General features: G+C 36.7%; 1 protein-coding gene across 1 annotated transcript in view; it reads right to left on the minus strand.

Annotated features, from left to right (window-relative positions):
- Nucleotides 1-24033, minus strand: part of LOC5569257 (contactin-4) — a 1061856-nt gene that overhangs the window by 503579 nt on the left and 534244 nt on the right. The window contains exon 8 of the mRNA XM_021854379.1: nucleotides 232-376. Coding sequence (XP_021710071.1) covers nucleotides 232-376 — 145 coding nt within the window. The remainder of the gene's footprint in view (nucleotides 1-231; nucleotides 377-24033) is intronic.

Consider the following 24033-nt stretch of genomic DNA (forward strand, 5'->3'; position numbering starts at 1 on the left):
TCATTTTTAACTGACGAGTTTCAATTTCTCAGTTATCCACTGCTTCCTCTTCCGCGCCGTATTTCAGTCCCATTCGATCAAGAATAGATTGTGGAACTTTCTGCACAAACATTTAACCTTTTCTTTCCTCGTCAACCCATCGCCAGTCTTGGCCTCTTCAAACAGAAGCGTAGCTATGTCTGGCGAGCGAGTGTGCCATTTTCGATATACTTTTTTGTGGTAAGTACTTACAGAAAACGTTGAGCTTGATCGAGGTCTCCTTCGTCCCCCGTTTGACCAGCTCGTTGACGGCCCGACAGGTGAGGGTTCGCCCGTGGTCTTCCCTCGTCGGCGTGAAGCTCAGCAGCGAGGTGGTGCTGTTACCGTTCTCGGACGTCTGAAAATGGAGAAAAGGGAAGACAAAAGTAAGATTAAGGAAAGCCGCAATGTTTTTTTTTTCAATTTTCTTGAATGGTTTTATTTTAATCATATATTATTTATTTCCTTTACGAGTATCATTCCAAACATTACATTAATTTCCTTTATCTAGGTGTTCTGTGTTAGAAAACACTACCAACCTGATTTGGTTAAAAATTAAGCATTTCTAAACATTTTATTAACAACATATTGCATTTCATTTGCCGTAGCAGTTCATAATGTTTACAGATGAGTAGATTTCACCAGCTTTTAAGACAAAAAAAACGCTCTCAATAAACTAAATCCAACTAAACCTAAATACAGCCAAACCTCTTTTTGCGCCCCTAACTGGGGGAGCGCAAAACGAGTTGGAGCGTAAAAAGAGGGAGTTTAAGTTGGAATTTGGAGCGTTAAAGGAATTAGAAGCGTAAAAGCTTTTTGCAATTTCTCATCGTAATAGGCTGTTTTTCATTACGCCAATGTGTCATAAAATGGCCCACTTTCCTGCACTTAAGTATACAGTGCTGGAATAGTCATTACGCAGCTGAAACTGGTGCTTTAATGATTCATTACGCAACGCTTTCTCATTAAGCAACTGTTTTGAGTTGCGAAATGAATCATAAAACAACATTTTTTTTAGAAATTGCAGAATAATGCTGAATGCATTCCGATACAATTTCTGATACCCTCAAGTCTACGGTCTTCTACGAAATTGCAAAACATGTTGTACGTAACTCGCCGCAGAACTCGATTTTTACAGCACTCGTCGTAATTACTCTACTCGGCAAGCCTCGTAGGATGAATTTACGACTCTTGCAGTAAAAATCATCGTTCTGCAACTTGTTCCGTAAACTACTATTTCGTTTTTTTTCAGAAATTTTGCGAAGAGGTGGGGTTTATCCATGGTTTTTCTGAATGGTATCAATAAGGATGACGTATTCATAGTTCTTTTTTTGTAGTATCGATTGTATGTTTTAATCTTAATTTTCCGGCAACGCAGTCTTTATGAAAGTAAAAACGAGGTGCTTATTTGCCCGACGTTTCGACACGGGTATTGTGGCTTCTTAACCCCCTGAGGAAGACACAATACCCGTGTCGAAACGTCGGGCAAATAAGCAACTCGTTTTTACTTTCATAAAGACTGCGTTGCCGGAAAATTAAGAGTAAATCATAGTCCTACACCATTTTCGAATTCAAGATGGCGACTTCCGGTTTATGAAAATGAATTGAACTCTATGCTTTATGGGTATTTTTGGAACAAAACCGATAAGTAGATGACGGAAATCGATGCCTGATGCCAATTTAGAGTCCAAGATGGCGACTTCCGGTTTTCCGACTTTCACAAATGATTTTGATGATTTTGAACATGAAAAACAACTCTTGTCGCGTCATGTCGCCACCATTTTGAATATTGCTCATCAAAAAGCATCCTTAGATCTTACAAAAAACGTTTAAGTTTTTTGCAGAAATTTGCTGATTTGCAAGTTGAAGCTATTTGAATAACTCAATATTTTACATATATATTCCACACAAATTTTCTTAGAAACATATTAAACCACTGTTCGTACATTTTGATCAAACTTGGTCAAATACAAACAAAATTTGTGCTCTCAGCTCAGTTTGATAAAATTTTTAATAAAAAAAAAAACTTAAAAAAACGTCATATGTGAATAACCCCTTCTGAAACAATGAAAACGCCAAATAACATATTCAGATTACATATTTCATCGATTAAGGCGATAAAACTAGTTCTGGCCAAACCTCATTTTTCGACCATTGTGCAATGGCCGGAATCAAATGTTTGATGAATTCTACCGTCTGTAAAGATATTGCACGGACAAATTGTCAAATTTCAGTTTGTTACCTTTAATATATATTTTTCTTATCTAATTTTCCTGAAAGAAGAAAAACATCCAGAGATTTCTCTAGAAATTATTCTAGCAACTTCTCCAGGGGTTCGCCCAAATATTCCTCAATGATTGCACAGGTGTTCCACAAGGAATGCATAAGTAAATTCCTCTAGAGATTCCCCCAATATTTCCATCTAGAATTCTTCTCCAAAATGCCCCAAAGATTCTCCTGGATGTCTTCAAAAAATCCTTGAGAAATTCCTCCAGATTTTTTCCAGGTATTCCTTACAAATATCTTAAGGATTCACATCAGGAACTCATGCTGGAACTCTTCCATAAAATTCTCCGATGATGCTTCCGAGAGGTCTGATGAAATTCTTTTCGGTTTTTTTTTAAATGGCTTAAACAACTCTCTAGAGATTCATATAGGATTTCTACAGAGAATTCTCCAAGAACTTCCAAGGAATTCACCCTAGATTACTACAAGAATTGCCCAGGGGTTATTTCGAAATTTCACAAGGAATTCCTCCATAAAATTGCAGGGACTTCCCTGGGAATTTCCAAGGGATTCCGCCAGGAATAACAGGATGTCCTTAGAGATTCCTAAAGGATGGTTGGTTGGTTTGACTTTATTAACGAGATTTTTAGCCCTGGGCTAGTTCATCTCGGGACCAACCGAAGGAAGTCGTCACTATAACTTTTTACGTCATAAGTGACTATGTCGGGGATGGGATTCGATCCCAGGTCATCGGCGTGAGAGGCGGGTGTTCTAACCACTACACCAGGTCCGTCCCCATTCCTCAAGGAATTCTTCAAGGATTTCTCCAGGAATTCCCTGGAGATCTCTTAAAAAATCTCAAAGATTTCTCCAGAAACTGCAGAGAAATGCTTCAGATTTTTTTTCTGAAATGTACCAGAGATTTGTTCATGAATTCTCCGTGCAATTAGGAGAATGAACTAAAATACATTTCTTCAGATATTCCCCAGGGATCTTTCTTATAAAATCCCTAGAAATTTCCCCAGGATTTTTTCCTACAGGATTTCTTTCGGGATTCCTACAGTAATTCCTTCGGAATTCATCCAGCTATTCCTCCAAGAATTCCTCTGGGATTGCTTCAGAAAATCCTGTGGGATTCCTCCAGGAATTCCTCCGAGATTCCTCCGGGGATTCCTCTTTTAGGAACTGCTGCTGGATTCCTCCAGAAATTTCTTCAAAAAATTCTCAGTAACTGCAGAGAAATGCTTCAGAAATTATTCCAGTAATGCCCCAGAGAAAGCATCATGAATTTTCCAGTGAATTAGGCAAGGAATTAACATAAATTTCTCCATAAATTGCCCAAGCTTCTCAATTCAGGAATTCTCCAGGAATTTCTTCAGCAATTCTCTGGGGAATTCTTCGAAAATTCTTCAAATGTTTTTTCAAAATATCGCAGAAATTTCCAAAAAAAAAACATCTCCAGGAATATTTTCAGGAATTTTCCAAAGACTCTTCCAGAAATGTCTCCAGAACTCCCCAGAGACTCTTCCAGAAATTTTCCAGGGACTTCAGAGAAATAATTCAATTCTTTTTAAGAAATGTCCCAGGGATGTCTCCAAGAATTCCTCAGGGATTTCCCCATGAATTCCCTCGAAATTTCTCCAGGAATTTACCACAGATTCCGCAGACAATCTTCAAGGATTTCTTCCAGACTTCCCCAGCGATTTCTCTTAGAATTCTCCAATGATTCCTCCAGGATTTCTCCAAATATAACTCTAGAAATTTTCCTGGGATTCCTACCACTATTCCTTAAGAATTTTCCATTAGAATTTTCTGAATATTTTTTTTGATAAAAAAATACTAAAAAGTAATATTTTCTTACTTTGCATCTCTTGAAGATTTTCTGTAGGAATTTCTAGAAAAATCTCTGACCAATTATTAGAGATGGATGGCTCTGGAAAAGCCTGAAGAAATTTCAGTTATAATTCCTTGAGAATTCCTGGATAAATTCCTAAAAAAAATCATTAAAAAAATCCTAGAGGAAAGCTTATGTAATTTCTGGAAAAAAAATTGGTACATTGCTAGAGCAATGCCTGTCAGAATCATTTGAATTACTTTTAAAGGAATCCCTGAATTATTGGTGCAGGAATTATTTAAGAAATCTTTGTAAGAAATTGTTGGAAATTTCTTAAGGAATTCCTGGAAGAATCTTTGGATTAATTTCTAAAAGAATTCTTGGATAAATCCCTGGCAGCATTCCTGAGAGAATCATTGGAGCATTCATGTAGGAATCTCCCTAGAAAGTAGTTAAAAAAATAATGTGATCTATAAAATAAATCCTTGTACAAAATTTGCCTACTAAATGCCAACAAAACCAAGTATAATTTTCATTATTAGAGATTTCTTCAACGGTGCTTCGAAACAAATAATTTTTCAAAGTTTTTTATTTTCAGATATTCCTCAAGTATTTACTTCGGTTATGCTGTTAAAATTCCATTCAAGAATTTTTATGTTAAAAAAAATCTAGTTAAATATTTTCTCAAAACAAAGGTTCCCCTTTGCATGCTTAAACGAAAAAAGACATTGTTGTTATATTCAGTTTATGAAGCTTACTTCTGAAATAAACACGTATTTTAACAGATCACTGTGGACATTCCTCAATGAATTCCTGGAGAGATTTTTTTGCTCTTTCTAGGACGATTCAATAAAGCATTCTAAGAAAATATTATTAAGCGGAATTGGAGGATTTTTCTAATAAACTTGTCAGGGTACCGTCAAACGGTGCTACTTTTGATTCCGGGGGTTACTCTGGACATTCGTGTTTTTGATTTATTTGCAGCATAAATATTAATCTGAGCTATTTTGTGTCTTCAGCACTTTTATTGACCAAAACATGCTCTACAACCAGACATGAACATTTTTCGGAACAACATCAACAATAACAGGATAAACAGGAAAATAAATTTAAACATTCCGAACACATATTCACAAGGCACAAAACATTGTTCGAAATTTTCACATATCGTGAAAAGTTATTGGGAGCGTCACAAAACTATCGAATCGTCACGTTTCATAAAAACTTGTGATAATTTTATGTTAAAAATTGTTGTGTTACATAAATAATTGATCAAAGGTCCTAATTTTACGACTTTATATTTTATGTTAAAGCGTTGTGGTTTCTATATTTTACAACAACAAAAAAATTAACCAAGGATTCAGGAAAGGTAATAGTCATCAAATATATATATATTTTATTACGTATTGGTAGTAAACTTAAACCACATTCATTGAAAAAATAATTCTCGTTCATTTTTTCATGAATCCGTAGTACAAAACAATTTCATTCTTCATCTGCTATAAATAGACTACCATTAAGCCATATCAAAACTATTGAGAACCAAAATAATTACAAATGTAAAATTTGAATTGCCTACGATCTTGCGAAACATTATTCTTGTACTTCATGCATTACACTTTAAATAAAAATTACTTTTAGTTACAGGAATTGATGAGATCCTTCTACATATCATTGATATAACATTAAGAATTTTGACAGATGTTAATCATTATCAATCAGACCTTATTAATCGTCGCAGTACTTGGTAATTGCATCATTCGATTGTGTCAACTTAAACAATCAAGCAGTCGTAGCTGACAGTTTTATTTAAAAGAAAGTAAAACTAATATTTCATACTAGAAATTAAACACTACAAAACCATATTTTGCTGAAAAGTGTTATATAGGTAAGTGTATTTTTTCGCGCTTTACAATTTTCTTAATTATGTTTATCAACGAAAAACGTTCAACAACGTCAAAATAGACGTTAATCTATAGAATCAGTTCAAAATTTATGCGAAAATAATCATTTTATTATTAAATCGTATTGCTTTCTAAATGTGTCCAAAGTAGCCCCATTTTTGTCTTGAAGGACACATATTTTTCGCTATTCAAGCAATTTTTTTTATTTCTTGATGGATTTGTTTCATATTTTGCACATTTGTTACGTACATATACAACTAAGATATTTGCAAGAATTATCGAAATCCATCCATAATTCTTAGAGCTACGAATCCTCAAAGTTGAAGAATGTGGAAATAATGTCAAAAGAAGCCCCGTTTGACGGTATGCAAAAATAAATTTCTCGAGGAATGCATACCTACGAAAATATTATACTATTGCCTATACAATAATTCGTTTCACAAGAAATCTCAGAAGAAGGATGAATTCAGGTTCGACAAAATTTATTTTTTACAGAAATTTCTCGAGAAATCATTGTAATATTTTTTGTAAAAATGGCTGGGCGCGCCTCGAAAAACTCTGGAAGTTATGCATGAACTCATCTCTTAGATGGATATTAATAAGACAACATGGAAAAGATATTGATGTATTTGGCATAAACTCCTGGTCAAATTCTTAAAAACACTTCCAGGAGTACACACAATAAATAATAAATTGAGGAGTTCCAATTCAATTCTCTCTTCTTCAGAAAATTCCCAAAATAAATTTCTTATCAAGGTATGCGTTACCAATAAAAGAATACCAGAACGTGATGCCAAGGTTCCGCACGCGTTTCTAATTAATGTGTCTTTTTTCTTCTCAAACAATTCATGAAAAAGTAACTTTCAAGCCGCAGCGTCATTTATTCAAAACCTCATTTTATATTTTTTCATCAAGATTTTGTTCAACTTGATCTACATTGGACACTATTTGCTGCTGTTTTGCATTCACGGGAACACCAGACGTAGACATAGCGAAAATTTTCATCCATTATCCATCCCGAACAGGGATCACTCCGAATATGGCAAAGTAAAGTTGGTGCAACAAGATTTGGCAGTTTATTAAGCGGTTGTAGGAACACAGAGTGGTTTGACTAACTTATGGGGCGGAGTCAATGTTGGTCAAACCGTCTGTGTGGGGTACATTATACGCCTTTGAATGATGCAACTCCCCACATGCGATCATTATGATGAACACACAGTTTGGATCTCTTTTGAGTTTGAAAAACGTTACCGTTGATCTGTCTAGTACGAGCCTCAACGATTCGTTTGCGCGAAGGGCAATCCCAAATGTTAGACTTATGGTTGCCCCCGTAATTTGTGCATACAAACTTTTGATACCTTCCTTAACAGGACAGACGTCCTTGGCGTGAGAAGAACCACCGCAAATCATGCACTTAGCATCCATGGCGCTATGTTTTGTTCCATGACCTCACTTTTGGCACCGACGGTACTGAGTGGGGTTTCTGGAAATGTTCCCAAGTTACTCCGGCATCGAACATAAGTGTTGCTTTTTTTATGGCATTAATATTTTTTACATTACTTTTGTTAAAGTGAAATATTTTTGAGAAAGCCCTTTGCCAAAAGTAAAAAAAAATGCTTCTTCTTTTCAAGATGTTTGAGAAGAAGTTCGTGATCTTTAAGAGTTTCCGGCAAATCCCGACAGTCTCATTTCTTTGCAAATTTTAAGGAAACCTTGATTACCTTCCCAAACTAGGGGTATGCGATATGGATTTTTTCCATGTCGATACGAAACGAAACGATACGCGGAATATCTCGCGCTGATAATGACGAAACGAAACGAAATTTAAAAATGTTTCGTGTAACTCGATACGAAATCAAATATCTCACGGAATTTTTCGAAACGAAACGAAATTCTTGAATTTGTTTCGCGGAATACACGTTTAAGTTTTTTTTTCTTGTCAAAAGCTGGAAATTTGACCATAGGCATAAAAAACGTATTTTTAAATCCTCTACCATATGGAAACCTTTGTGTAAGACTCTTTTCTGTTTGTTTGAAATTTTCTTAATAACTTAATAAGGTTTCATTTCAATATAGCTGACACTCACACAAGGCAATGAGTGGGTTTAATTTAAATGTAACAACTAAGAAGTGGGTCGAAAAGCAGTTACAAACATTTAAAATAATCTCAAAAATATTGAGAGTAGCCCAAAATTAGTTTGATTTTTAAAAAAGGCCTCACAATTTCTTTAAGAGTCCTCAGTTGTTTTCCCTCTCGGGTCGTGCGCCTATTTTCTCTGAGTGCTTTTATATAGCCGAGCAAACGAGTTAAGCTGAAGTGAATTGTTGCTGCTCAGTCAAGGATGACGGATCAATTGGTGAGCTCGTTTCATGCTACTATTTCTAATCTATAAAATATGTATGACTGCACATTTAATCGATACAACGGTAGGACGTAAATATGATATTTCAACAAACTATGGATGGTTCGTCACTGTGAGTGTCGACATAAACTCTAATTCATGAATTATTTATGTTTAACATTTTTTTTTGTTTTTAAAACACCCCTTTCTTTTTATTTTTATTATTGTAATTAAAAATTCTTTGAACGGTTCGACACTACAAGTGTAGACTTGCGAAAGGTTCACTTTATTCAACAAACTTTGGATGGTTCGCCACTGTAAGTGTCGGCATAAGAATAAGAGTGTTCTATGATGTTCCAGCCAATCGAGTTTTTTGTTTCTTTTCAAATAAGTAAAATATAATAACACATGCTTTCATCCCGACAGCTGTAGGAATGTTACATTTAGGTATTTGTTCAACAAACTTTGAATGGTTCGTCACCTCAAGTGTCGGCATAACTTTCCTCTACATAGAAATTGTTCATATCAAATAAAAATATTATATTTTCATAAAAGCATATTTATATATGACAAATAACTATTTATCATGGTCTAATCGCTTATCAAAGTGAATCCTGTGACCCAATGATCCTCCCCATTAACAAACTTCCCTCCCAGTAACCTTTGTGGAGATGCAGAGGCAAACACGGTCTCGAAATACCAACGGTTACACACTAACATTCCTTCCCCCAATCCCACCTGACTGCAAGGACGGGGCCGGCGCCGTTATTGACCCTGTATAAATAGAGGCACTGAATTATGCACACTGAAGAAGATTATGGCCAATCCCAGCCGAACTTCTAGTTGATTCTTTGTGCATTTTCACTGACTCCGGTCAATCACGGAATAGCAACCATTGATATGTGTAGGCAGTCTTAGCTAAGCTAAGTTAAGCTAGAAATGCCTTACAATTTTTTTAATTGCGTAGATGTGATGTTATGCTAATATATACCATAAAACATGGAATAATGATAATGAATAATACCATAAAACATGAATAATAATGATGATTTTTTTTACTGTACTGTATGCTTTGTGGCATGAATGAATGAGATAGGGGACACAAGTCGATAAGTGATCATGAAAACACTAAACTGAGAAGCAGACTCTGTCCCAGTTGGAACATAATGCCAGAAAGAAGAAGAAAAATAAGTAGAACAGAGGAATCACTGGAATATTTGCTATAGTATTTGCTGGAGTATTGAATTAAATTAAATTTTCAAGAATCCATCAACACATACCTAAGATAAGAGACGAACCAGCCAAGGGCTGAAAGAAAATTCATTCATTCATACCTAGGAAATCAATCAAGAAAAATTTAAAAGAACTGCAAAAGTAATAAACTCCAAGAGATATTGCGGCAGCAACTTAACCAGGATTGCCTGTTGGTGTTAATTAAGGAGTTCCTAATAAATTTTCTGGAAAAGCCTTGAATAAACTGTGAATTAATTCCTGAAGGGATCAAATTTGGACAAAGGCAAACTTTTCGAGTAAACCTTGTAGAAAATACTGAAGGTATTTCTATTATTTTGAAGAGCAAATACTGGAAAATGATCCTATTCCAAAGGAATTTTTGGACGATTTCTGGAAGAATTAAGGATTGTTGATATTATCTCATTTTCAGATTCTTTATTTAAAACTGACTACAAAACCACATTTTCACTCGAGATTATTTTAAAAACTATATGAATATTTCGAAAAAAAAAAAAAAAGTTTTGAACCTGAACTACATAGCATAGAGGAACCGCAAATAAGGCTGACAAGTTCAGTGCGCATCGTACCTTCGTGCTGTGCGTACACGAATTCTCTCTGCTCTTGGAAGTTTTCTTAAAAACTACCTAAAGCAATAAAACAGTACTTTTCAGTGCTACAAAAACAGTACTTTTCAGTGCTAAAATTAAAAACGGTACTTTTCAGTGCTACTAAAACAGTACTTTTCAGTACTATTTTTTCTACTATTGATGCCTTTACGATCCTTGTTTGGACCCGTGCCTTCGATTTTTCGTTGGACCCGTTGGCGAAAGCTAGCGGTGGTAATCCTTCTTGGACACCGTCTTGGGAAAAAACCTTTCGAAGGTCACGTCTTCTTTCGTTTATTAATTAAACATGGTATCAACAACAAACAAAAGGAAGGGTGAATCTCTGAATTCACTACTTCCTTCCAAAAAAGTGGGTTTTAAAACTGTCACTACACGTGGCAAGAATGGAAAAAAGGACGTTTCCCCGGAATGCGAACTTTCTTCCAAGGGTGAAATGAATAATTGTATCGAAATGAGCAATCAGTTCGATGCTCTAGACAAATTTTCCGAACACCAAATCGAAGCAGCCTCTAGCACAGGCTCTTTGATTCAAGTGAGGAAGCAAAGAGTGCCGCCTATCGTGGTCAGTTGTTCCGAATTTGCGGGATTCAGGCAGGAGATCTTGAACTCCATTAGGGGAATCAAGGTTTCCTTCCAAATCGCAAAGAAAGGAGACTGTCGCGTTTTGCCGGAAACTCTTAAAGATCGTGAACTTCTTCTCAGATATCTTGAAGAGAAGAAGCACAAATTTTTTACTTATGACGACAAAACTGAACGTTTGTTCAAAGTTGTCTTGAAAGGTCTCTCAAGTGACTATAAATCACCTGAAGAGATCAAAAATGGAATAAATGATTTACTTGGATTTTCCCCAGTCCAAGTAATCATTATGAAAAAGAGATCCCAATCTGGCATTGTTCGGAAAGGGCTTTCTCAAGAATTTTATTTAGTTCACTTTAACAAAAAAGAACTAAATAATATTAAAGCTTTAGAAAAAGCAAAACTTTTGTTTGATGTCCGTGTGACATGGGAACATTTCCAGAAACCTGGAGGAAATTACCAGAACCCCACTCAGTGCCGTCGGTGCCAAAAGTGGGGTCATGGTACAAAAAATTGTCGTGCTAAATGCATGATTTGCGGAGGTTCTTCTCACGCCAAAGACGTCTGTCCAGTGAAGGAAGACCACCAAATTCATATGTTGTAATTGCGGGGCTAACCATAAGTCCAATTTTTGGAATTGTCCTTCACGCAAAAAGGTCATTGAGGCTCGTGCCAGGCAGATGAAAGATAATATCCGTTACGATAACGGTTGTTTCCGGAATTTGCCTGGTAGAGTATCGAACAATGCTCATTTTTCAGTTAACGATCGCTTGATCATGAATCATACCCATCAGGAAGATCATAATCATGCTCATTCACAAACAAATTTTAATCCGTCGGGTAGCCGTTCGAATTTTTCTATTTCGAATGTATCTACCCACGGTAAATCCTTTGCCAATATCGTAGCAGGAAATTCGAACTCCTCCCCTGTTCGATCCATGGGTACCCATTCTACTTGTTTCAAATCAAATGGAAAAAACCCTACCGCCACAGGTAACTCCGCTTCTTCGTCTACCGAAAATTCCAATGGGAAATCACATGACATGTCTGCCTCTGATTTTAATTTTCTAACTGAACAATTGAATCTAATGATTGATGCAATGTTCAAAGCCACCACTATGACTGAAGCAGTCCAAGTAGGTGTAAAATTTACAAATCAAATTGTTATTGGATTACGTTTTTCTAATGGATCCAAATAATAATTTAAATATTTTAAATTGGAATGCTCGTTCTCTGAATGGTAAAGAGGACGAGCTGTTTAATTTTCTTACGGTTAATAACGTGCATATAGCAGTTATTACCGAAACGTATTTAAAACCTGGATCTAAACTCAAAAGAGATCCTAACTTTTTTGTTTATCGTAATGATCGACTTGATGGGGCATGTGGGGGAGTTGCAATCATCATTCATAGGCGTATAAAACATCAACTGTTTTCGTCATTTGAAACTAAAGTTTTTGAAACTTTAGGTGTTTCTGTTGAAACACAGTTTGGTAAATATACTTTCATAGCTGCCTATTTGCCTTTTCAATGCTCTGGGCAGCAAGTTAATTTGCTCCAAACTGACTTGCGTAAATTGACTCGCAATAAGTCAAAATTTTTTGTCATTGGTGACTTTAATGCCAAACATCGGTCATGGAATAATTCTCAAAGTAATTCCAACGGCAGAATTTTATTTGATGAGTGCTCTTCAGGATATTTCTCAATTCAATACCCTGATAGCCCCACATGTTTTTCCTCTTCTAGAAATCCATCTACGATTGATTTGGTCTTAACCGACTCTAGTCATCTTTGTAGCCAAATGATTACTCATGCTGATTTTGATTCTGATCATGTCCCTGTTACATTTCAAATATCCCAAGAAGCGATTCTCAAACCTATCAGCTCAACTTTCAATTATTTACGAGCCGACTGGAATATATATAAAACGTATGTTGACTCCAATCTTGATGTTAACATTTCTTTAGAAACTAAACTTGATATTGACAATGCTCTTGAAACTTTAACAAATTCCATTGTTGAAACCCGGAGCATTGCAATTCCAAAATGTGAAGTAAAATTTGAATCCGTGATTATAGACGAAGATCTTAAACTCTTGATCCGTCTTAAAAACGTGAGGAGAAGGCAATTTCAACGCACTCGCGATCCTGCTATGAAAATTATATGGCAGGATTTGCAGAAAGAAATCAAGAAACGTTTTGCTCAATTAAGGAACAAAAATTTTGAAAATAAAATTTCTCAATTGGACCCTGGCTCTAAACCCTTTTGGAAATTATCGAAAATCTTGAAAAAACCTCAGAAGCCAATACCGGCATTGAAAGAGGAAAACAAATTATTACTAACTAATTGCGAAAAAGCTCAAAAACTTGCTATGCAGTTTGAAAGTGCGCACAATTTTAATTTAGGACTTACTAGTCCAATTGAAAATGAAGTTACTCAGGAGTTCGAAAATATTCTCAATCAAGAGAACGTTTTCGAAAATGCCTGGGAGACTGATTTGGAAGAAGTGAGAACTATTATTAAAAAATTCAAAAACATGAAAGCTCCTGGCGATGATGGAATTTTCTACATCCTCATCAAGAAACTTCCAGAAAGTAGCATATCATTTTTAGTTGGTATATTTAACAAATGTTTTCAATTAGCATAATTTCCTGACAAATGGAAAAATGCTAAGGTTGTTCCAATTTTAAAACCAGACAAAAATCCTGCAGAAGCTTCTAGCTATCGTCCAATCAGTTTGCTTTCCTCCATCAGTAAACTTTTTGAAAAGGTTATTTTGAACAGAATGATGGCCCACATCAACGAAAATTCAATTTTTGCCAATGAACAGTTCGGATTCCGCCATGGACATTCGACCACTCATCAACTTTTACGTGTAACAAATTTGATCCGTTCCAACAAATCTGAAGGCTATTCTACTGGTCTTGCTCTTCTAGACATAGAAAAAGCATTCGACAGTGTTTGGCATGAAGGTTTGATTGTAAAATTAAAAAACTTTAATTTTCCAACATACATTGTTAGAATAATTCAAAGTTATCTGTCAAATCGTACACTTCAGGTTAATTATCAGAACTCCAGATCTGAAAGACTTCCTGTAAGAGCTGGTGTTCCTCAAGGCAGCATTTTGGGACCAATATTATACAATATTTTCACATCTGACTTACCTGAGCTACCTCAGGGATGTCAAAAATCTTTGTTTGCGGATGACACAGGCCTCTCCGCCAAAGGACGAAGCCTGCGTGTCATCTGTAGTCGATTGCAAAAAAGTTTGAATATATTTTCTTCATACTTGCAAAAATGGAAGATTTCTCCTAATGCTTCCAAAACTCAACTAATAATATTCCCACATAAACCAAAAGCTCTTTATTTGAAACCTTCAAGTAGACATGTTGTCACGATGGGAGGGGTTCCAATAAATTGGTCAGATGAAGTTAAGTATCTAGGGCTCATGCTAGATAAGAATTTAATTTTCAAAAATCACATTGAGGGCATTCAAGCCAAATGTAATAAATATGTAAAATGTCTCTATCCCCTTATTAATAGAAAATCAAAACTTTGTCTCAAGAACAAGCTGTTGATATTCAAACAAATTTTCAGGCCAGCCATGTTGTATGCTGTACCAATATGGACTAGCTGTTGTAATACCAGGAAGAAAGCTCTGCAGAGAATTCAAAAAAAAATTTTGAAAATGATTCTGAGGCTTCCTCCCTGGTATAGTACCAATGAGTTACATAGAATATCCAATGTTGAAACATTGGAACAAATGTCAAATACAATCATTAATAATTTCAGGCAAAAATCGTTACAATCTTCTATTGCCACGATTAATGCGTTATATGTTTAGGTTAAGTTAGGTTAAGTATATTGAAAACTTTTTTTTTCGCTTATAAGCAGGTGAAATCAACTCACCTGTAAAAAAAAACTGAACTGCTACGGAAAATGAAATGTAATATGTTGTTAACAAAATGTTAATTAAATCTTAAATTTGTTTTACCAAATTAGGATGATAGTGTTGTCAAATAACACAGAACACCTAGATATAAGAAATGAATGTAATGTTTGGAATGATACTAATAAAGAAATTAAAAAAAAAAAAAAAAAAAAAAAAAAAAAAAAAAAAAAAAAAAAAAAGGCTGACAAGTTCACCTATGTTCGTTCAGACAATTCGTCTTTCAATGAGCTAAATTTAATGTTTGGTTAATTTGTTTTCTCTGGATTTAGATGTGCTCGAAAAAAAAAATGTTGCGCTTTTCCATCGTGAAATACCCTAGGTACCCCACCAAACTTGAATCTAAACCCGGAACAAATGTTGATGGTGCATGCAATGCATGAATCAAATTTATAACTGATTTGGCGAAACTAGAGAATTTTGAAACTTGATGTCGGTATTGAAAAGGTTAAGACTTTTGCCTTGCGGCATTTGGCTTCTAATATTTGTAATGATATATTATCAATATTCGCATTTTTTTTAATTGGGGGTCGTGAGGAAATTATGTCACGTTATAAGAGGAGAGAGGAGTCGGTGGTGTGGTTCAGCGTGAATAAACCTAGATTCACTTTTCGATAAAAAACAATGTATGCATCTTCCTTGATTAAGGTGAATATAAATCGAAGGCATACCTCAGAATTTCAAGAGCACAAATCTAACGAACTCTACAGCGGTTCAAGCTGAACACTTGATCGATTGGCCATCGAGTAACCAATCGATAGAGTTTTTAGCTTGAATGGACGTCTGGTTCAACAATTAGAAGTTCGGCAGTCAAAACTTCGGCGAAGTTCGGCGTCGGCATTCTAATTTGATGCTTCGCCGACGCATAAGGATTGCCTTTGTCGGCGTAGCACTTCGGTAGAATGCCGACGCCGAACTTCGGCGAACTTTTGTCGATGATATTTCATTTCTCTTATGAGCTTCGGTCTAAAATTAATCTGGATTCACAATAGCTCACTGTAGACCGTGGAGTCCGACTGCATCTACGCCAGTTCATGCGGCGTGTATGGATTGGGGGAAACGCATGGCAGAGAGGTTTGCTTTTGTGGTTATCAGACTGCCTATGTATCAGGCGTAAGGAAAGACATGCGCGTGGAAGAATGGAAGCGCTAGGGAAACGGTTTCTTGTCCGTCTCTGGTTCTAGCGTTTGCTATGAACGAATAGTTTGAGTGTGATAGATTTAGAATGGAAGACAGAAGCAAGTGAGAAATTTACAACTACAAAGTACGAGGATTGAACCCATGACCTTCTGCTTATGAAGCAGAAGCGATAGCCATCAGACCACCAACCCCGTAGCTCCGCAGCTTTTTTTTTACATTTGTGTACAAACAGGTTTTACGATATATTGACGGATTTGCTCAACAAGACACGCGATGTTTCCCGGAGGAAACCGTGGTTTTGCTTTCATCATTCTTATGGAAGATAACATTGCGGTAGTTCATCAAACGCAGTTGTTCCTTTCCTGGGCTATTCGCCGCGAGGAATTTAGGACAAATTGGCGTTTTTGGAAACTTAACAACGGCAGTGCAGTTTATCATATCCTGCGGACCAGTCAATACTACAGTCATCCAACAGTTATGGATAGCACACAGATATGGATCGAAGTTGGATTAAACGGAGAATATCTCATCAATAACGCAGAACCTATTTTACCTTAGCGAACCATAAATCTATACAGCATCGCAATCAACAATAACATGCTTAAACACTTTTGTTCCATTCGTAGGATATACAATTTCATACATATGCCTAGAAGCGTCGATTGATATTTGTGGGGCATTGAAACCCATACCACAGTTGGTCGGTGTTCAGACAGACCGGACTAGATGATATTTTGACGTTTTAAAGATACGTTAAGGACTCAATCAAATGTGATTTTTCCTATGCTATTTTTATACAGATGTATCATCAAATAAATAAGTTCCATTATTACAGCAAATAACACAAATATTTGGATATTTCGCATGCCTGGGAAACCTTTTTCTGGAACCATGAAAAAACACTTGGTTCAGTCTGTCTGAACATCGACCAGTTATGAATCTAAGATAAGACGATTCCTAAAGAAACGCCAAAACGTATGCTTTCACTAGCACACTATTCGTATGCCTCGCAGATAATTTGCTGTTATAGTGTTCTGATCCATGATATGAGTCGATTTGATCCGTAATACGGACCCATTTTTGACTGTAGCTAGGAGTAGAAGCGAACGCTTTGCCTGTTTTTTGTTCGAATTTCGCGAAATTCCGTTTTATTCCGTTTGTTTTCAATTTTCCGTGGAAATATTCTAACAATTTGGCGAAACGAAACGAAATAGTGAAATACAAATTTCGCCTGTGCGAGTTCCGTGGAATTCCGCGGAATTTCGTTTCGAAGCGTATTTGACGGAATCATTCGGTATTTCGCATACCCTTATCCCAAACCCCCCAAATTCGAATGAACTGACCACGATTGGCGGCACATTGTGTTTCCTCACTTGAATCAAAGAGTTTGGGCTCTAGCTGCTTCGATTTGATGTTCCAAAAAACAAAAATGTCTGCGACATTGAACTCATTGCTCATTTCGATACAATTGTCTACATTTACCACTACAAAGAATAACGCTAAGTAAAATGCAATTCATTCAACTGCTTATCTTGAGAATCATAAAATTATTTGTTAGAGGAAAAAACACTAATCGATTAACAATACTTCAACAGAAAAAGGCCATTAGGTAGATTATTCCCGGATTTCTTACAGTTCATCTCGTTTGTTTGCAGTTTGCGAAATGCGGTGAGCAAAGTTCGTCAACGGAAAGGTTGCTCCGGGCTGTGAATCGGACCTTCGCATAGTAGCCGACATCGAACAAGAAAAAAAAAATCGGAAAAAGGGTTCATTCGAGTAATTATAATTCTTCAAACGGATAAAGAAGTTATGGGGTCTAAATTGGATTGTTGAAATTGAAAAAAAAAGAAAAACCTGGCTCGAAGACTGCCAGACAAGCGGAAAAAGGCCAACCCGAAGGTTTATTTGAATTTCGAAGTTTGTTTTCGGTGCGCGCGGGTACAAGTAGGAGCGTCGACCTTTTCTTTTCGGAGGAGAGTTTATGGATGGGTTCATTTCCTATCCGAAGGAGAAATTAATTGCGCCTTTTCAGGGAGGGGGAATCATCTTAGCGCTTTAGGTCGAGAAGTGGATCGAAAATTGTCGCTCGTTTAGGGGCCAATTTATCAACGGTAGCACGTGCTGGTTTTGGAGCGGACTATAGTTGAAACGTTGCTGACGATGGCTTCCAGTGAGACAGTGCGATTAGGTGTGATTAATTAGCCTAATTTGATTGTGCGATTCCCATGTCACCGGCGAAGATGGTCAAGATTAGTATCTTTGATGACGGCAATGTCTGTCACAGAATGCTAAACGATGCCGGCAAAACGCGCTTTAAAATTAGCATTCACAGTTGGAAGACTGGACAGCATTTTGGTATTGGTTGTTTTTCATACAAAATGTTTGGAGATCCAAACTTCGGCTTCTTCTCCCTGTTCTTCTTGGCATTTCATCCCCTCTGGAAGAGACACTGCTTTTAAGTTGAGAGTTTTCTTTGCCAAATTTAATCATTTTCGCATTCTTTTTGAATAAATGCCTTCGTATCTACACGCAACCAGAGATCTTTCGTATGTTTATGGATAAAGTTCATACCCAAACAGACTCAGATAAACATATTCTATCACGATTGAAGTCCAACAGATTTTTGGAAAAACGACTAATGCGTACTTTATTCTGACCAGTATTGTTCATGAGCCATTTCATCTGCATGTTTTACAACGTAATACGCATATCATCAGCATATACGAAAAGAAAGAGCGTGATTTGCTATTTCACGATCCCAAATGGACCGGATGCTTTTATTTGGAATTTTTTTTTCTAGCGAACAGGGCATCGCAGATTGCCATCACATGGTGGGTTATGGTGAGAAGCCATTCGTCCGATGTGTGGGTTACAAAGGATGGAATGCATTTGCATAAACATATGCGAATGGTGCCTTTTTAACATCTTGAGTGGTGGAATAAAAATGATATGGACGTTGATGTGGTCCCATTTTCAGCGGATGAGATATGTTTTAATGGCACAATGAATGTAATGGTCGGAGTGTTGCAACATTTGCTCCAGTTTCACTATTATAGCAACAGGACCTGTGAGTGGAATGTAAGCAATGACAAGTTACTGCCCAGGAAGTAAATTGTAATTTACGTTTCTCGTGAACGTAGCGTATGAACTACCGCAGTGCGGGGTGACATTGGGCCTAGGGGGTGACTTTGACCGCCTCTTTCGATGTATCTCACGGCTACTAGGAACGCAAAAAAACTAATCTATGACCATCTATTGGCTATTTGTAACGTATTCTTGACGCTTAACACATTGTTTTCATTATTCTGGCAATGGCTTGCTGTAAAAATATTGGCCCAAAGTCACCCTTATGGACCAATGTCACCCCGCACGACGGTACTTCTGAAGAGAATTTTTTGGGCATGGTCAAAAATTTCTAAATTAGGTCTTAACAACAATTTCAGAAAATTTCTAGAAAAAATGCGAAATTACTCCACGGGTCCATTATCAATTACTTCTTGAATTTAACTAATATTAAATCAATAGTACTTACACAGCTTATCTGAAAATTTCCTGAAAAAAAAATCTAGTGATTTTAAGTGTTCCCATAAAAAAAACTATTTCTTGTGAAAATTTCTGTAGAGAGTTTTTCGAAGGCATCTTCAGAAAATCCTCCGGTAATTCTTTTAAAATTAGTGTGTAAAATCTCCTAAAATGTTTTCCCAGAAAACTCTGCAGAAATATCCACTTGTAATTTCACAGAAGTTTGTCCTGAAGTTATTCCACGATTTTCCCCATGGGTAAAAAATTCTGAACATTTCTTCTGGAATGTCATAAGAAATTCATCATTTATTTGCTAAGCAATTTGTTCTGATTTTCTATTAAGATTCGTCATGCAACTCCTCCCAGAATTGCTACAGCAGAAATCATTTGAGGGATTGTATAAAATACGTACCATGGATTGTTCCGAAGAGCCCTTGAGCAGTTCATTCATGAATTACTCCAAAGATTTCCTCAGTAACAACTTTCAAATTTCCTTTTCAGAGATCGCTCTTAGGGGCCCAGATAGCCGTAGCGGTAAACGCGCAGCTATTCAGCATGACCATGCTGAGGGTCGTGGGTTCGAATCCCGCCGGTCGAGGATCTTTTCGTAAAGGAAATTTTCTCGATTCCCAGGGCATAGAGTATCTTCGTGCCTGCCACACGATATAGGCATGCAAAAATGGTCATCGACATAGTAAGCTCTCAGTTAATAACTGTGGAAGTGCTCATAAGGACACTAAGCTGAGAAGCCGGCTCTGTCCCAGTTGGGACGTAACGCCAGGAAGAAGAAGAAGATCGCTCTTACATATCACTTCAGGAAAACTTCCCTCAACTTCTGGATTCCTCACAAATACTTCTTAAACATTTTCTGGATGCATTGTTCTGGAATGCTTGAAAATTTTCCATGATCTACATTTTGAGGTTCCTGCAATACATTTTTATAGCAGTGTTTCTTGAAGGCATTTCTCCAAAGATTCTTTTGATTCTTCACATGTTTATTAGGGATTTCTTAAAAGTTTCTATAAAGAATTTATTTCAGGATTGATTTCTTTAAAAAAAAAGTTTCTTCAACTGGAGGAATGCCTCCAGCTAATCTTCAAGGAATGTCCACATGTAGAATTTTTCATGCATTTTTCCAGAAGTTGTTCAAGATATTTTTCCGAATCCTGCAAGTATATTTTGAAGAATTTTATCAAGGACTCCTGAAGCAGATCCCTTCCAGGATTCATGAAAGACTGTTTGAAGATTGCCGTCAGTGGCATCTGCGAATATTTTACAGATTATTCCGAGCAAAACTTGCTTAGAATGCTCAGTATTCAGAGTGAACCTTGCTCAAGATTCAGAGCAAGTCCTGCTCAGGACTCCAAACATATCTTGCTAAAGATTTCGAAAGAATCCTGCTCTAGATTTGAAAACAATCATTCTGAGAATTCTAAACAAAACCTTCTCATGAATTAGAACGAATTCTACTCAGGATTCCGAATGAATCCTGGTCAAGATTTCTAACGATCCCGTTCACGATCCTGAGCAGGATTCCATCAGAATCCTGAGGATCGTGATCGTGAGTGAATCCTGCTCAGCATCGTGAGAAAATGCTGTTCAAGATTCCAAATGAATCCCGTTCAGGATTCCGGATCAACGCTGCTCAGGATTATAAGCAAATCTTGGTTAGCATCCTCGGATAATCCTGATGAGATTTTTGGGAAAATCCTACGAGCAAACAGTGCTCAGGATTCCGAACGAATCCTGTTAAAAATTGTGATCAGGATTCTAAGAGAACCCTGTTTCTGAGAGAATCCTGCTCAGGATTCTGAGAAAATTCGCTCAGGATACTGAGAGAATCCTTCTCAGGATTCTAAGAGAATCTAGCTCAGGATTCTGAACGAATCCTGCTCAGGATTCCAAACGAATCCTGCTCAGGATTCCGAACGAATCCTGCTCAGGATTCCGAACGAATCCTGCTCAGGATTCCGAACGAATCCTGCTCAGGATTCCGAACGAATCCTGCTCAGGATTCCGAACGAATCCTGCTCAGGATTCCAAGCGAATCCTGTTCAGGATTTGGAGCGAATCCTGCTCATGATTCTGGGCGAATCCTGTTCAGGATTCCAAGCGAATCCTGTTCAAGATTCCGAGCAAATCCTGTTCAGGATTCCGAGTGAATCCCGTTAAGGATTCCGAGCGAATCCTGCTCAGGATTCCGAGTGAATCCTGCTCAGGGTTCCGAGCGAATCCTGATCAGTATACGGAGCGAATCCTGTTTAGGGTTCAGAGCAAATTCTGCTTAGAATTCTGAGACAATTAGCTCAGGATTCCTTGCGAATCCTGTTCAGGATTCCGAGTGAATCTTGCTCAGAGTTCGGAGAGAATCCTGCTCAGGATTTGGAGCGAAGCCTGCTCAGGATTCGGTGCGAATTCTGCTTAGGATTTGGATCGAATCTTGCTCAAAATTTGGGGCAAATCCTGCTCAGCATATGGAGCGAATTCTACACAGGATTCTGAGCGATTCCTGCTCAGGTTTCCAAGCGAATCCTGCTTAGGATTCCGAGCGAATTCTGGTCAGGATTCCGAGCAAATTTTTATCAGGATTCGGAGCAAATCCTGGTCAGGATTTTGAGCGTATCTCGTAAATCTCGCTCAGAATTTTGAGTGAATCCTGTTCAGGATTTTGAGCGAATCCTGCTCAGGATTCGGAGCATATCTTGCTCAGGTTTCGAAGCCAATCCTGCTTCAAATTCAGAGCGAATCCCGCTCAGGATTCGGAGCGAATCCTAATCAGAATTGCAAACGTATCTCGCAAATCTCGCTCAGGATTTTCTAGCGACTTCCACTCAGAATTTTGAGTGAATCCTGTTCAGGATTCGGAGCGAATCCTGCTCAGGATTCTGAGGGAGTCCTGCTCAGGATTTTGAGTGAATCCCGCAGAAAAATTTTGAGTGAATTCTGCTCGGGATTCTGAGTGAATTCCTCTCAGGATTCGGAGCGAATCCTGTATAATTCATGTTGATGTGCATAGGCGTAGCCAGGATTTCTGTCAGGGAGGGCGACTGACTTTGAAAGTTGATACGCGAACTTTGCACGAAAACGATCATTAGGGTAGAAAGGAATTATACGCCCTGGAAGTGGAATTAAAAATACGTTTTGGTTCAATTTGTTTTCTTAGTAACATGTGCATCAACGGTTTGGAAAACACAAAATTTCAAAATTTTCTATGCAAAATTTCTCCAACATTTATTCCCAAAGTAACTCACGAGTGTCTTCGGACATACCAAATTAGTTTTTCGAAGTATTTCGCTAGGCAATACGTCAGAAATCTGTCAAGAAAATGCTTCGGGACTCCTGAAGAAATTTTTTTTCGGGTTTGATTTTAGTTTTTCCTCTTATTATATAACAATATAATATTAAATACAAACTTTAAAAACACAAGTTCATGATATATACACTAAATTTATAGCAGATATTGTTCCGTAATCTACTTCAAGTATTTCCCAAGTATTTTAACTGGATTCCCCTAAGTATATTTTTAAGAGCTCCAAAAATAATACATTCAGTTTCTCTCCGTATTTCTCTAGGGATTTTTTCCATGAAACTGTCAATGTTTGTTTAAGGTATGGGTTTAAAATTATAAAAAAAAATCTTTGAAATTTTAACAATTTTTGTTTCTTGGGATATCGTTTAGATATTTCTTAAGATATCATTCCAAGCATTTTACTGGCCATACATGTCCTACATTTATATTAAGCATTCTTCTATCAAATTCTCTGGATCATTTTTTTTTTTGAGTTTTGTAATGAGAAACTGATCAGAGTTTCTCCAAAATTTCTTTCAGGGATACCTTTGAAAACCCACTGTGAAATTCTTTGTTGTTTTTTTTATTAATAGTTTCTTGATTTTTTTTTCCAAAACTAACTACCCGAAAGAATATTTTTAGAAACTGCTAACAGTTATTTTTTTTGGGAGCTCTTCTTAACGTTTGTTTGAGCATAATTTGAAAGATTCGTTCTAATTTTTTATGTAGATTTCAACATATTTTCCCAAAAGTTCTTGAAAAATCCACTTTAAAGCCTGGATTATAAAAAACTACTTCAGAAATTCTTTCAGGAAGTCCTCCAAGGATATATTCAGAATTATTTATAAGATTGCCCTTTGCAGAAATTCATGAAATTCAGGAAGTAATATTTTGAGTAATTTCCTTCCTTCTACAGATTAATTTTTGCAGTGTTCTTAGAGATATGCATATATAAACTATAATTATAAAAATTAAACCAAAAAGGAACATAGATTGAAGTCCTGACAAATAATAATTTTCCTAAGAAATTTTTGAAAATCCAGAAGTTACTTCATGAATTTCTTTTAAAGAAGTCTCGAAAGGATTTATCCGGTTTTTTTTTCGTGTCGGGAAACTTTCTTTGAATTCTGCATATTAATTTTTGGTAGAATTGTTCACTATTACAAAAATAAAACCCGAAGGAAGCACTGATTGAAATCCTGGAAAATGTTTTTCCAGGACTTCACTCAGGGATATTTTAGTTTAACTTTGTTAAGTGTTTGAAATTCTTGGAAATTTCTGATATCGGAAATAGCTACATAACCTTTTATGACCTTCTCAATCCTAATATAAAAATATTTCCAAAGAAAATTGTTATATACAATTCCTGGTAAAA

The sequence above is a fragment of the Aedes aegypti genome, chromosome 3, assembly GCF_002204515.2.
Source record: "Aedes aegypti strain LVP_AGWG chromosome 3, AaegL5.0 Primary Assembly, whole genome shotgun sequence".
Taxonomy (NCBI): domain Eukaryota; kingdom Metazoa; phylum Arthropoda; class Insecta; order Diptera; family Culicidae; genus Aedes; species Aedes aegypti.